Source organism: Carcharhinus amblyrhynchos, chromosome 24 (genome assembly GCF_965287045.1).
Source record: "Carcharhinus amblyrhynchos chromosome 24, sCarAmb.v2.hapA, whole genome shotgun sequence".
NCBI lineage: Eukaryota > Metazoa > Chordata > Chondrichthyes > Carcharhiniformes > Carcharhinidae > Carcharhinus > Carcharhinus amblyrhynchos.
In genome coordinates this window covers 31,571,215-31,586,401 of record NC_137347.1, presented here as the reverse complement: position 1 = coordinate 31,586,401, position 15,187 = coordinate 31,571,215, and the positions used below count along the sequence as shown (strand labels likewise).

At 44.5% G+C, this 15,187-nt stretch overlaps 1 protein-coding gene across 7 annotated transcripts in view; it reads left to right on the top strand.

Moving 5' to 3' along the window:
• LOC145357941 (ribosomal protein S6 kinase 2 alpha-like) overlaps nt 1-15,187 on the top strand; it is a 234,951-nt gene that overhangs the window by 205,720 nt on the left and 14,044 nt on the right. For 6 of the 7 annotated variants that reach the window (XM_080211530.1, XM_080211529.1, XM_080211534.1 and 3 more), the window contains 2 exons: nt 10,332-10,493; nt 13,355-13,431. In XM_080211530.1, coding sequence (XP_080067656.1) covers nt 10,332-10,493; nt 13,355-13,431 — 239 coding nt within the window. Of the gene's footprint in view, nt 1-10,331; nt 10,494-13,354; nt 13,432-13,638; nt 14,463-15,187 lie in introns of those variants that run through there. The other variant, XM_080211533.1, reaches the window with a different exon arrangement.

Sequence of the window (15,187 nt, the reverse complement as noted above, 5' to 3'; positions counted from 1 at the left end):
ATAGGAGGCAGAGAGTGGGGGTCAATGGGTGCTATTCGGATTGGCGGATGGTGACTAGTGGAGTGCCCCAGGGGTCGGTGCTGGGGCCTCAGCTATTTACCATTTATATAGATGACCTGAAGGAGGGAACCGAGTGTAGGGTGTCGAAATTTGCTGATGACACCAAGATTGGTGGAAAGGCAAATTGTGCGGAGGGTGTGGAGAGTCTACAGAAGGATCTAGATAGGCTGGGCGAATGGGCCAGGAAATGGCAAATGGAATTTAATGTTGGCAAGTGCGAGGTGGTCCACTTTGGTAGGAATAATGGCAGGAAGGATTATTACTTGCGTGGAGAAACACTGCAGCAGGCGACGGTGCAGAGGGACCTCGGAGTCCTTGTGCATGAGTCGCAAAAACCCAGCTTGCAGGTGCAGCAGGTGGTCAGGAAGGCGAATGGGATGCTGGCCTTCATAGCGAGGGGGATTGAATATAAAAGTAGGGAGGTCTTGCTGCGGCTGTATAGGGCATTGGTGAGGCCGCAGCTGGAGTACTGTGTGCAGTTTTGGGCGCCGTACTTACGCAAGGATATTTTGGCCTTGGAGGGAGTGCAGAGGAGGTTTACTAGGCTGATGCCGGAGTTGAGGGGGTTGAGCTATGAGGAGAGGCTGAATAAATTAGGCTTGTACTCGTTAGAGTTTAGAAGAATGAGGGGAGATCTCATTGAGACGTATAAGATGATGAATGGGATGGATAGGATAGAGGTGGAGAGACTCTTCCCGCTCAGAAAGGATAGTAGGACTAGAGGGCACAGCCTCAAGATAAAGGGGGGGCGGTTTAGAACGGAGTTGAGGAGGAACTTGTTCACTCAAAGGGTGGTGAATCTCTGGAATTCTCTGCCCGTTGAAGTGGTGGAGGCCGCCTCGCTAAATATTTTTAAGACGCGGGTTGATGGGTTTTTGATAAGAGAGGGGATTAAGGGTTATGGGGAGAGGGCGGGAATGTGGAACTGAGCCACGACAGATCAGCCATGATCTTATTGAATGGCGGGGCAGGCTCGAAGGGCTAGTTGGCCTACTCCTGCTCCTATTTCTTATGTTCTTATGGAATTACACAGTGGCCATCCTGGGATTTCAATGATGGAGCAACTTATGGTGATCTGGTTTTGATGTAGAAACTACACACTTTGTCAGATAGTATGATTTTTGTTAGGAGTATCAAAATCCTCTCCCAATTCAGCCTCCCTCCATTCACAGGAGTGATCTTATAGGCCCTGGGTGCAAGTGCATGTGGACTTTGCTGGGGCTGTTATGGGTTCTATGTTTTGGATTATAGTGGATGCATACTCCAAATGCTTGGAGATACATTGCATGAGCTCTACCACCTTCCATGCCACAATTGAGAAACTATGATAAATTTTCTGCACACGCGGGATATCTGCAGTCATGGTTTCTGACAATGGCACCACCTTTACTAGCACTGAGTTTCAGAACTTTATGCTTTCCAATGGAATCAAACGCATTCAGACAGCACTCTGTCACCCATCATCGAAGGGTTGGTTGAACGGGCAGTGTAGACTTTTAAGCTCAGCATGAAGAAACAATCCATAACATCCACAGAGACCAAACTGGCATGATTTTATGCGACCATGCCTCTCACACAATGGCAGGAATCACCCCAGAGGAATTGTTAATGGGACGGGGATGTGGAAAAAAGTAAGCTTATTGTCCTCAAACCTGGCAGGAAAGGTGGAGTCCCAATAAGAGAACCATAAGAAAAGTTATGATAAAAGGTCAGAAAGAACATTCAAACCCAGTGATCCAGTCCATGTGAGGAAGTTCAGAGATGGTCTTAGTTGAGTCCCTGGGATCATAACGGAAAAAACTGGCCCCATGTCTTATAAAGTTCAAGTGCAGGCAAACATTGTGAGGAAGCACCCTGACTATCTCAGGAATAGGGAGCCTGTGCCAGCACAGGTGTCATTACCAGTCATGGAGACGAACACTGCCGGTGTCGAGCCATGGCTAGAAACTGACCCTGCGCCTGTCCCTCCAGGTGATGAGAACACAGATTCCAGGATTGCAGCAGAAGAGACTGGTGCCCTCACTGAAGCAGAGCCCCAGTAAGAACCTCTGTCAGTGGCTTTACGGTACTCCAATTGAAGTGAAAATTTCCTATTTTGTTCACAGCCCCAGATCCTGTCTTCAGCTGATCCCAAACCAATCACCAAGCAACGGAAAAGGCTGTCCCACTGCAGGGATGCTGGGGAACAAATGGACCTGATAAGGACGTTACGATATCCATGGGGGATCGTCAATAGATCTTCCCTTGGACCTCGTGTAGTATGAACTTCCCCATTAAGTGGGTGGAGGCTCGCCCAGTAAGAAAGGAGCAGCGAGAGTTTAAAATAAGCTGTCTGTACTCAGGCCAGCAGTTAAAGGACTTCTGCTCTTGACCAATGTACTGTAGCCTCTCTGAAGGATGTTTTATCCAGTATGTAAATGAAGGGTATTTGTGACAGAAGACTGGCTTTGGCGAGATTATTACATTTCCTAACCTTACCATGACTTTTTGATGTTTTCCAAGAGCCCTGAGGTGGGGTGGAGCTGGCTAGCTGTCTGCCATGCACTATTGCATGAGATGATTTTGGCGGGCATCCTCTGAAGGGCTTGGACCTGGAGACTCTTGGCCTGCTTTCATGTAACACGGTTGCCACCTTCCTCAGTGTGCAGGCTGAAGCTATGTTGATCACAGGAAAAAGGAATCAGGTGGGCTCGATGCCCCAGGGTCTCTTTGGTGGAAGACCCTATTCCATGCACCAGCTGCCCCCCCCCCCCCCCCCCCCCCACCCCCCGCCCCCCGCCTCCCTGTGTGTGCTCAAGGCCCCTGGGTTCCTCCGTGGAATAGACAGGCAGCTGGAGTAAGATCCAGATGCCCTGCCGTCCTCTGGTGCTGGCACTTGTAGATGCCCACAAGTGCTTGCACCATTCAGTTGCTGCCCTGAATCATGGAGTTTGTGCCTTGAACCATGATGTTCATGATCTGAATTGTGGAGTAAATATCCCCCACCATGGAGTGAACACAGTGTCGGTGTGGTTGCCCTTGATGTGCCGGCACCATCTTCTCAGACAGAAGACAATGGAATTAGGCCTTACAATCCGAGGAGTGTAGCTGACATCACTTCCTGATGTTTGTGACTCTCTGTTTGTAGCTCCAAGGGCTGAGATGTGACCAAGTCAAGGGGCACATCATTTCGGGTCCAGCAGTGACCTGGCCTCCAGCAGTCCTCTAAGTCCAGATCCCTGGGATGTTCTGCTTCCACCTACTGTGGATCATTTGAAGTGAGGTTCTCACCAGTGAATGACCAGAAATCTGCCTGCTGATTATTCCCAATGAGGTGTGAGTCTCTGCACCAGTGGAGAGTGAGGATGACAGCTGTCCTTTGATGGGAAGGTCTGAAAACTCGACTTTGGAGCTGCCCTCTCTGGTGGCCTTCAGTGCCCTATTAGTGAGGGAAGGAAGATGTCATTAGTGCATGACAGGGGCATAAGAGTTGAAGAGACACAGCTGGGGGAAAGGTGAATGTGTTGTGAGTATCTCATTTTTTCTTCTTGTGTTCACCTCACCCTGAGTGCAGGAGCAGTCATGTTCCTCCCTGGCAAGCTCTAGGGCTGTCTCAGCTTGGGCATTACTCAATGTGCCTGTGTTCTCTCTACTGTGAGCCAGATTGTCCTGCAATGAAACAGATGAGAAGAATGTAACAGAATGCGTGCTGGGTCAGATGGTATGAATGCCTGGCCGGTGTGGTTGGTGAGTGGGAGCTGGGATGTAATGAGGAGAGGAATTACTGGGGATGCTTATGGGAGGCACCATGAAACAGCAGTGAGTGAGCTCCCACTGAGTGTGTGAATGGGTGAGTAGGAACAGATGAGTGGACTTACTCATCCTGGCTGTATGGAGAAAGCCATTCATCTTTTTCCTGCACTAGATCCCATGCTTCTGTGCAGGTCGATGGAGTTGACCAACACTGCCACACCTCCCATGCAGGGTTCATAACCTTATTGGATGGCCTCTGGCCTGTTTAAGGGGGCAGCACATCACACTTCACCACCACATCCAGCAATCTGATCAGAGCTCCATCTGAGAACCTCGTGCCAGCTTCCTCACCATCATCCTCTGGCTAGATCGTGAACAAGTGCAGGGGAGGCATTTAAATGCAGCACCCCTCTGATTGAAACATTATTGATCCACAGTGGGTGAAATAGAGCCATCTTGCCACAGATGCAGAGTGAATCTCATGGAAAAGAATTATTTTCTTTAAAGTGCCTGAAAATGCGGCACAAAATCACACTGACCCCTCCAGTTTTCTCACCCAAAATAACATTGAACCAAAATAATGGAAAATTCTGCCCAGACCATGAACAGGGGCACATCATTTGGGATTCAGCACTGTCCTGGCCTCCACCAGTCCATAAAAAGCTGGCAATTAAAAAAAATATCGGTGTTGGACTGGGGTAAACACAGTAAGAAGTCTCACAACACCAGGTTTAAGTCCAACCAGTTTATTTGATAGTAATCCCACAAGCTTTTGGAAACGGTGTTCCTTTGCCAGGTGTGTGGAAGGTTCTGGTCAGAGAGGCATGCATATAAAGACTCACACAGTTTATAGAGTACTGATTAGAATGCAAGTCTTTGCAGCTAACCTGCTATTCAAGTCTTAAAGATGCAGACAATGTGAGTGGAGATAGCAATAACATAGGTTAAAGAGATGTGTATTGTCTCCAGTCAGGACAGTAAGTGAGATTTTACAAGCCCAGGTAAGTCATGGGGCTTACAGGTAGTGCGACATGAACCCCAGGTCCCAGTTGAGGCCGTCCTCATGTGTGCGGAACTTGGCTATCAGTCTCTACTCAGCGACTCTGCGCTGTCATGTGTGGTGAAGGCTGCCTTGGAAAACACTTACCCAAAGATCAGAGTCCGAATGCCCGTGGCCACTGAAGTGTTTGCCAACTGGGAGGGAACAGTCTTGCCTGGTGATTGTCGAGCGATGTTCATTCGTCTGTTGTCATAGCGTATGCTAATGCTATGTCCACTCACATTGTCTGCATCTTTAAGACTTGAATAGCAGGTTAGCTACAAAGACTTGCATTCTAATCAGTAGTCTGTAAACTGTGTGAGTCTTTATATGCCTTTCTCTGACCAGAACCTTCCACACACCTGATGAAGGAACACCGTTTCTGAAAGCTTGTGGGATCACTATCAAATGAACTGGTTGGACTTAAACCTGGTGTTGTGAGACTCCTTACTGAATTAAAGAAAACAGAGCTAGTGAGGAAGAACGTATTTCCAGATCAGAACCCAGTGGGGGAATGTTTTAATTTATTTCAAGCCCTCTCTTCACTTAAAAAGATAGCCAAACAAATGAATGACCAAAAGTAATCTGGACATGACTATTCCAAAGTAGTTTGGTAGATGGAGGTGGAGAAAATACCAGAACACAAGGAAACAGCCCAGATGGTCCTATACTGAATTCAAGAGAGTAAAGCAGAGACATTTTGACTGTTAGATTGCAGGTATTAAAAGTAGAGTCAACAAGCAAAGCTCTTAAAAAAATAATTCTCTTGAAAGAATTTAAAGATTAACTTTCTTTAGTAGTCGGACTCATGTTAAAGGTTAAAACATCTAGACAAGCAGTGGAGATGGCTGACAAATATGAGCTGGTCCATAGACCCAAACTTTTTTTCAGCTATCCCTATAAACCTGGGAAGGAGAAAGGAAGGCAGGTAGTCAGGGTAGAGAAGAGACTGTTTGGAATAGTCAGAAAATTACACCTCAGATTAGAAAGGGAAGTGTTGAGGGTGAAAGTGACATTTGAAAGTTTGTGTTTCCATTGGAACAAGCACCAGGAAAGGAAATGGCTGTTAAATGTGTTGCAGTGGTACAGTTGAAAGTTGCTCCCCCAGAATCTACAAGAAAGGGGGACTAAGGATAGTTCAGAGAATTCTTTGAACACTGGTGAAGGAAGTCAGGTTAATAGAGGTTTTAGATGTTTTGTTTTGAAGGGAGAAGTGTTCCCCTACTCCTCCAATACCATAAGTAAACAATTCAAAATTTTGAGAGATATGGAAGGCGTCATTTATGATGGCTGATGATACATTATGTGTTCCAGCAAGTTTTATGAAGGAATAAATATTAATAAGGGATATTAATGGAATTGATGAATCTATTTATTTGTGTAAAGTTAATTTAAGAAGTAACTTTGGAAATTGAATTATTATGGTTAGAATTATTCCTAAATCATCTATTGGAGGGATAAATGTTATTCTGGGTAATGATTTTGCCAGTGGAGACAGTAATGTGGTGACAGCAGTATTGCAGCATACAGTTAATTATGTTGATCTTAACAAACGTTTGAAAACTACTGTGGTCAGAAATGAGACACGTATTACAGAAGACAAGCAATTGAAGGAAAATCTCATTAATATAGAAAATCAATTTTCACGTTTGAAAGAGGAATACTTCTAATTCGTTCAGGGTATGTGGATGATGCTGGCTAGGCTGCCATTTATTGCCCATCCCTAGCGATTCACTGGGCCATTTCAGAGGTCATATAAGATGCTGTGGATCTGGAGTCATGTGTAGGCCAGAATAGGCAAGGAGGGCAGATTTCCTTCTCTAAAGGACATTAGTGAACCAGCTGCTAATGGAGAAAGATAATTGGTAAGAACAATTGGGAGTCAATCATGGAGAATGAAACACTTGACTGAGGACTTGAACTACGTGAAAAACTTGTAAAAACAGACTTAATAAAGGTTGAGCTTCAAGTTAAAACTTGATGAACTTCATGCACCAGAACTTTGTATGAAGTATCATGGAAAATGCCTTGAACAGGAAAAGGAATTACTGGTAAATCAGAATAATTGGTTGAATGCAGAATTAAAAGGCAAAATGTCATGTCTGGGACCTGCTATCGGATCCAGCCCATATTATTGTATTTTTGATGCGTCTTGGCAGTGTCATCCAGTTTATCATACATTGAGAAAAGAGGCCATTTGGCCTATTATTCATATGCTGGCTCTTTGGTGGGAGATATCCAGTTAATCCCATTCCCTGCTCTATTCTCATAGCTGCATAAATATTCTCTGGAAATTATTAGTCAACAGAAAATCCAGAAGATGAGACTCTGCAAAATTGTCTCTATCATGTGGAAGAACAAGAGCATGGGAACACCACCACTTCCAAATTCTCCTTCAAGTGCTTGATGGCTGACACAGACATAATGGGCCGAAAGGCCTCTTGTTGTGCTGCAAAACTCTTACGATTTTATGACTATTAAGTTACATAGCATCCTTTTTTGACATATATTGCCATTTCTTTGTCGCTGGTTCAAACTCCTGAAATTTCCCAGCTAACAGCAATGTGGGAGCAACTTCATATGGTTTGCACTGGCTGAAAAATAAGTCTAACCACCGACTTCTCATAAGAACATAAGAAATAGGAGCAGGAGTAGGCCATCTAGCCCCTCGAGCCTGCCCTGCCATTCAATAAGATCATGGCTGATCTGAAGTGGATCTGTTCCACTTAACCACCAGCTCCCCATAACCCTTAATTCCCTAATCGATCAGAAATCTATCTACCCGTGATGTAAACATGTTCAACGAGGTAGCTTCCACCACTTCAATAGGCAGAGAATTCCAGAGATTCACCACCCTCTGAGAGAAGAAGTTGCTCCTCAACTCTGTTCTAAACTGACCCCCTTCCCCCCGCCTTATTTTGAGGGTGTGCCCTCTAGTTCTGGTTTCCTTTCTAAGTGGAAAGAATCTCTCGACCTCTGTCCTATCTAGCCCCTTCATTATCTTATATGTCTCTATAAGATCACCCCTTAGCCTTCTAAACTCCAACGAGTATAGGCCCAATCTACTCAATCTCTCCTCATAAGCTAACCCCCTCATCTCTGGTATCAACCTGGTGAATCTTCTCTGTACTCCCTCCAAGGCCAATATATCCTTTCGCAAATAAGGGGACCAAAATTGCAACAGTACTCCAATTGCGGCCTCACCAGTGCCTTGTGCAGTTGCAGCAAGACCTCCCTGCTTTTATTTTCTATTCCCCTCGTGATAAAGGCCAACATTCCATTCGCCTTCTTGATCACCTGCTGCACTTGCAGAATGAGCTTTTGTGATTTGTGCGCCAGGACCCCCAGGTCTCTCTGCACAGTAGCATGTTGTAGTTTTTCACCATTTAAATAATATTCCATTCTACTATTATTTCTTCCAAAGTAGATAACCCCACGTTTGCCGACGTTATACTCCATCTGCCAGATCCTCACCCACTCATGCAGCCTACCCAAATCTCTCTGCAGACTTCCCGCATCCTCCACACAATTCACTTTCCCACTTATCTTCATGTCATCAGCAAACTTTGTTACCCTACACTCAGATCCCTCCTCCAGAGCATCTATATATATGGTAAACAGTTGAGGCCCCAGCACCGATGCCTGCGGCACGCCACTAGTCACCAACTGCCAACCAGAAAAGCACCCATTTATTCCAACTCTCTGCTTCCTGTTAGATAGCCGATCCTCAATCCACGCTAACTCTTTATCCCCAACTCTGTGTACCCTAATCTTCTGCAGCAACCTTTTGTGAGGCACCTTATCGAACGCCTTCTGGAAATCTAAAAATACCAATCCACCAATCTCTTCTGTCAACCGCACTAGTCTCGTCTTCATAAAAATCCAGTAAATTCGTCAAACATGACTTCCCCTTCATGAATCCATGCTGCGTCTGCTTGATCGAACCATTCCTTTCCAGGTGTCCTGCTATTTCTTCTTTAATGATGGATTCCAACATTTTCCCAACTACGGACGTTAAGCTAACCGGCCTGTAGTTACCCCCCTTTTGTCTACTTCCTTTTTTAAACAGCGGCATAACAGTACCTGTTTTCCAATCAGCCAGCACTTCCCCAGTGTCCAGCGAATTTTGATAAATAACCACCAACGCATCTGCCATTTCCTTCAGTACCCTGGGATGCATTCCATCTGGGCCCGGGGGCATATCTACCTTCAGTCCCATTAGTCTACCAAGCACTACCTCTTTAGTAACAGTAATTGTATTAAGGACCTCACCTCCTACCAACCCTCGATCATTAATATTCGGTAAGCTATTTGTGTCCTCCACTGTGAAGACCGACACAAAAAAACTTATTTAAAGTTTCAGCCATTTCCTCGTTTCCCACCATTAAATCCCCCCTCTCATCCTCTAAGGGTCCAATATTCACTCTAGCCACTGTATTCCTTTTTACATATTTGTAAAAACTTTTACTATCATGTTTTATATTTTGAGCTAGTTTAGTTTCATAATCTATCTTTCCTTTCTTTATCGCTTTCTTAGTTGTTCTTTATTGTGTTTTAAATCTTTCCCAACCTTCTAATTCCCCACTATTTTTGGCCACCCTGTACGCATTGGTTTTTAATTTAATACTCTCCTTTATTTCCTTCGTTATCCACGGCTGGTTATCCCTTTTGTTACAGTCCTTCTTTATCACCGGAATATATTTTTGCTGAGTACTGAAAAAAAACTCCTTAAAAATCCTCCACTATTCCTCAGCTGCCCTACCAACTATGACTTCTCAATGACAACCAGGGATAGAAAGTAAATCCTGGACCTGTTAGCAATCTCCATCCCTGAAAAATGATTAAAACAGAATGGTATTACACACACACACTCTAAGGATGAAAGGGTGAGAAATTGAAATATCCATGGTGCATTAGTGGTTGTTATTGCGAGGTTAAGCTAAGGCATGTTGCAACAGATGTGGAAAGAACTTCAAACTGCATTTAACTTATCAAATGTGCTTAACTCAGACTGAATGACCAATGTGAAAACTGTTCCTGCACTTCACACCACCATAGAAACATAGAATAGAGGAGCAGGAAGAGGCCTGCTGCGCCATTCATTATGATCATGGCTGATCATTCAACTCAATAGCCTAATAGTACTTTTTCCCCATAACCTTCGATGCCATTCACCCCAAGTGCTATATCCAGCTGCTTCTTGAATACAGTCAGTGTTTTGACATCAACTACTTCTTGTGGCAATTAATTCCACGGGCCCACCACTCTTTGGGGAAGAAATGCCTCCTCACCTCCATCCTAAATAGTCTACCCTGAATCCTCAGACTGTGACCCCTGGTTCCGGACTTCCCCACCATTAGGAATATCCTCCCTGCATCTACCATCTCTTAGGTTGCCACATGAGAAAAATCTTTAAACAGAATCCTGAAAGATGACTTGATCTATTGAATATACTTTACTTATTAAACAGTAATTGCAATTAGTTCTTTCACTTTTGCAGGTGGTTCACAGAGACCTGAAGCCAAGCAATATTTTGTATGTAGATGAGTCAAGTAACCCTGAGTCGATCCGAATCTGTGACTTTGGTTTTGCTAAGCAGCTAAGGGCTGACAATGGGCTTCTCATGACTCCGTGTTACACAGCCAACTTTGTTGCTCCAGAGGTGAGAACTTTTTATGTGATTAAACTGATTTCACTTGACATAAGCTATCAATTTTCTAAACTGATCTACAGGAAATGGGCACAGAGTCTGCAAAACACAAATGCAAGTCCAAACCTCTACATTGCTCTACCATGGTTGAAAAAAGTGAAAGATTAAATCAAGAAGTTCTAAGGGTGTAGAAATTACAGGAAGGAAGACTGATGGAGAGTAGAAGTTCCACAATTTTAAGCACTATGAAAAACAGGTTTGGTGAAACATAGAAAATAGGAACAGGAGTAAGCAAGTCAGTCCTTCGAGCCTGCTCTGCCATTCATTATTATCATCTTAAGGATATTACTAAACTAAAAAGAATGCAGAAAAGATTTACTAGGATGCTACCTAGATTTAATGGCTTGAGTTATAAGGAGAGTCTGGAAAGACTGGGGCTTTTTTCTCTGGAGCGTGGGAGGCTTAGGGGTGATCCTATAGAGCTCTATAAAATAATGAAGGGCGTAGATCAGCTAGAGAGTCAACATCTTTTCCCAAAGATGGGGGGGGGCTCTCAAACTAGAGAGCATAGATTCAAGGTGAGAAGGGAGAGATACAAGAGAGTGCAGAGGGGCAGTTTTTTCACACAGAGGATGATAAATGTCTGGACCAAGCTGCCAGAGGTGGTAGTAGAGGCGGGTACAGTTTTGTCTTTTAAAATGCATTTAGACAGTTACATGGGTAAGATGGGTATAAATGGAAATGGGCCAAATGCAGGCATTTGAGAGTTGCTTAAAGAAATAAGGGCAGCATGGACAAGTTGGGCCGAAGGGTCTTTCCATTCTGTAAACCTCTATGACTCAGCTGATTATTCAACTCAACAGCCTGATCACCTCTTTCCCCACCCACCCACCCCTCCCATATCCTTTGATCCCTTTCGCCCCAAGAACTATGTCTAATTCCTTCTTGAAAACATACTGGGAGTGGTCCTACCGGTTGATTAGCATGGCGAGACAGAAAGATCACAGGCGAGGTTAAAGAACTGGTTTGCACCGTTTGCTATCCTACCGGCCCTGTTCTGCGGCGAAAATGGCTTAGGGTGCGAAGCCAATAAGCAAACGTTAAAAGGACATATCTTGATTCCGCACAGCAACTTCCAGCCTTCTGGAATCTTCCCCCTTGCAGGCGTGACATCAAGCCAGCAAGGATCACTGCTGGTCTCCACCAGTGGAGACTAGGCACCATGGCCATGCCGGGGTGGGGGGAGGTCAGTGGCAATACTGGACAGTGCCTGGTTGGCCACCACAAGTGTCAAGGGCAGTGCCAAGGTGTTGGAGTTAATGCATGATGACAGGGTCTTATGCAGGGGGGGAGCTCTGTAAGGGAAGAGGCTATTCAAGGGAGGGTGCTATGCAAGTGGAGGTATTTCCAAGGTGGGACTATGAAAGGGGAGGGCCTATGCAGAGAGGGAGGGAGCATGACAGGGTGGGGAAGGGGGGAGGTATGTCGGAGGTCCACCAAGGGACTCATCAAGAGTGTCTTAATGCTCTGCTGCCGGTGACCCGTGTTGGTGTGGAGGGTGGCAATGATGTTGATGGTACTAGAGTGGGGAGAAGTTCCCCAGTTCACTGGGAGATCAGGGCGCCCTGTGCAATGGCACCCAAGTGCTCTGCAGCAGTTGACTTCACTGGTGCACTTGGGCTTCTCCCAATCCCACCAGCACAAATCTCCCAGCTGTCAGAAAAACTGAGTGTGTGGGAAGATTGCTGTGCTGAACTCACCCAAAAAGCTAGTGCGAAACACTCCCATTTTCAGACTGTTATGATACTCAGAATTTTTTTTGGGAAGATCGCCCCACAATGTTTTGGCCTCAACTGCTTTGTGTGGTAGTGAATTCCACAGACTTACTACTCTGAGAGTTAATAAATTTCTCTTCATTTCAGTCCTAAATATCTGTCATCCTTGGACTATGACACCTCGTTCAGGATTCCTCCACTATTGGGAACATTCTTCCTACATCTACCTGTCTAGTCCTGTTAAAATTTCACAGGTTTCAATAAGATCTTTCCTCAGTCCCACCATCCCAGTAATCTTTCTGATAAACCTTTGCTGCGCTTACTCTATAGCAAGAATATCCATCCTAGAAAAGCAGTCCAAAACTGTACACGATATTCCAGGTATGGCCTCAGCAAGGCTCTATATAATTGGAGCAAGACATTCCTGCTCTCACACTTGAATCCTCTTGCTATGAAGGCCAATGTACCATTTATTTTCTTTACTGCCTGCTGCACTCTCATGCTTACTGACTGGTGTACAAAGACACTGAGGTCTTGTTGCACTTTCTTTTCTCAATTTGTAGCCATTCAGATAATAATCTGCCTCCCTGTTTTTGCTACCAAAGTGGATAACCTCACATTTATTCACATTATACTGCACCTGCCATGCATTTGCCCACTCAGCTTGTCCAGGTTATATTCCTGATTTCAATGCAGGGAGGAAAGTGCGCAGGATTTAGGGATTTGGAGCTTAAAAAAGGACTAAGAGAGGAAAGTTCAAGTTCCTGGCACTGTGAGGCAGCAGTGCTAACTACTATGCCACTGTGCTGCCCCAGTGGCACACTTCACCTGACTCAAGCTAGAAAGTGCAGAATAGACTAATATTTGTAAGCAATTACATTATACCCATTGAAAGGAGATGCATTCTGCTAGGTTGATCACAGAAATCCTGTGTATTTGTAAACTGTTTCTAAGAGTTATCTCTTAAACATTGAATTGATCTTTTGGTCTTGTTTTTCCCGCTTCACTGCCTTTTTTTAAGAGTTTCATTGACCATTTAAGAGTTTTATTGATGCAAGTAATGAATGTAAATGTAAATGAAGGCATGTCTGTGTCCAGGTTCTTAAACGCCAAGGATATGATGAAGGCTGTGATATCTGGAGTCTGGGTGTTTTACTCTATACCATGTTGGCTGGGTGAGTGACCTTTTTCCTTTGCATGCAGCCAGTGTTTTGCCAAGAATTTACTCTATCCATCTATAATGGTGCCTCAAAAAAGTATCCCAGAGCTGAAAGCTATCTGGGAAAATGCAAATTATCAATGTTAATGAAAATCGTATTGCCCTTCTGTAATTTCCTCCATGCTGCAATGCTCCTGATTCCCTTCTTCTCTTCCACCATCAGGTACAGTTCATTCATTGTGCCACTATATTTGGAACACCTTGTCTTTGTCACCTCATTCATTGCTTTCAGAAGTCCATTGAAAACAGTTCTCTTCTTCTTGGCAGCGCCATATTTCCTGACCAGTATAAATTTTCCTAACTTAATTGGATGAGTACAGTCCTAACAACACTCAAGAAGTTCAACACTATCCAGGACTGCAATATCAGCAACCCTTCTGCTACTATGAGTATTCACTCTTCATTCCCTCCACTACAGACAGACAGCAGCAAATGTATGTAGCATCTCCAGGATGACAGCACCTTCCAAACCTATGACGTCTACTACCTAGGAATGCGAACGCAGCAGGTGGATGGAAAGACTACCATCTGCAAATTCCCTTTCCAGTTGTACACTGTTCTTTGGAATTGTATTGCTGTTCCTTCAGTCTTGCTGGGCCAAAATCCTGGAACTCCCTGTGTCTTTATTACTTGGACTGCAACAATTCATGAAGGTGGCTTACCACCACCTTCTTGAGCAATTAGGAATGGGCAATATATACTAATCTTGGACTCTCGTCCCATGAACAAATAAAAACAAAAGTGTTGTGAAGCTTTTTTTTACTGAGTGTAGTAGTGATGGAAGCTTTTATTATAATGTTCTCTGTTAGGTCCTTTTGTCAGATTTTGACTTCTCCTGATTTTAATACATATGTTGTTTGTTTCTAGTCTCTCCTTGTGCGGCTTCTTCCCTATTCAACACTCCTCCAGTATGTGAATTTTTCCCCACCACCTTTTTGTGCATCCCACCTACGTATCAGTTGGTGATATAATTTGGCTACAGTTTTATTTTGCTGGACAGCAATGGTAGCTGAATCAGGATGACCAACTGACCCTTATTGTATGGATTATCCCAGGTTGCACACATCTAGGACGTTTTTTTTCTCTGTGAATTTAGACCTTTAAATCTGATGAATGCGTTCTATCTGCTCTGCTCCCATTTGTACCCTTTCAGTGTTCTGGGACCCTTCGCCACCTCACCTCCTGCACCTTACAACCTTGCCAGCACTCCCCTACCCCACCCAAATGGACCTCCATGCAAGTGTCTCCCTGAATCTCCTAGCAAGATTTGGTCACACTGTATTAAGTGTGCAGGTAATCATGCTGCAAGCACACAGATGTCATTTTGGCAAAAAAAGAGTGTCATCATTTACCATACTTATCGTAAGTTGCTATTGTGCTTCAAACAATGGCTAATCCCCAGGACTGGATGGAATGCATCCAAGGGTTCTGAAAGAAATGGCGGAGGTGATAGTGGATGCCTTGGTGATTATTTTCCAAACCTCGCTGGATTCCGGGGAAGTGCCGGAAGATTGGAAAACGGCTAATGTTACGCCGCTGTTTAAAAAGGGTAGCAGGCAAAAGGCAGGGAATTATAGGCCAGTTAGTTTAACGTCTGTTGTAGGAAAAATGCTTGAATCCGTAATCAAGGAGAAAATAGCGAGGCATCTTGAGAAGAATTGTTTGATAGAGCAGACGCAGCACGGTTTCGTTAAGGGGAAGTCGTGTCTGAC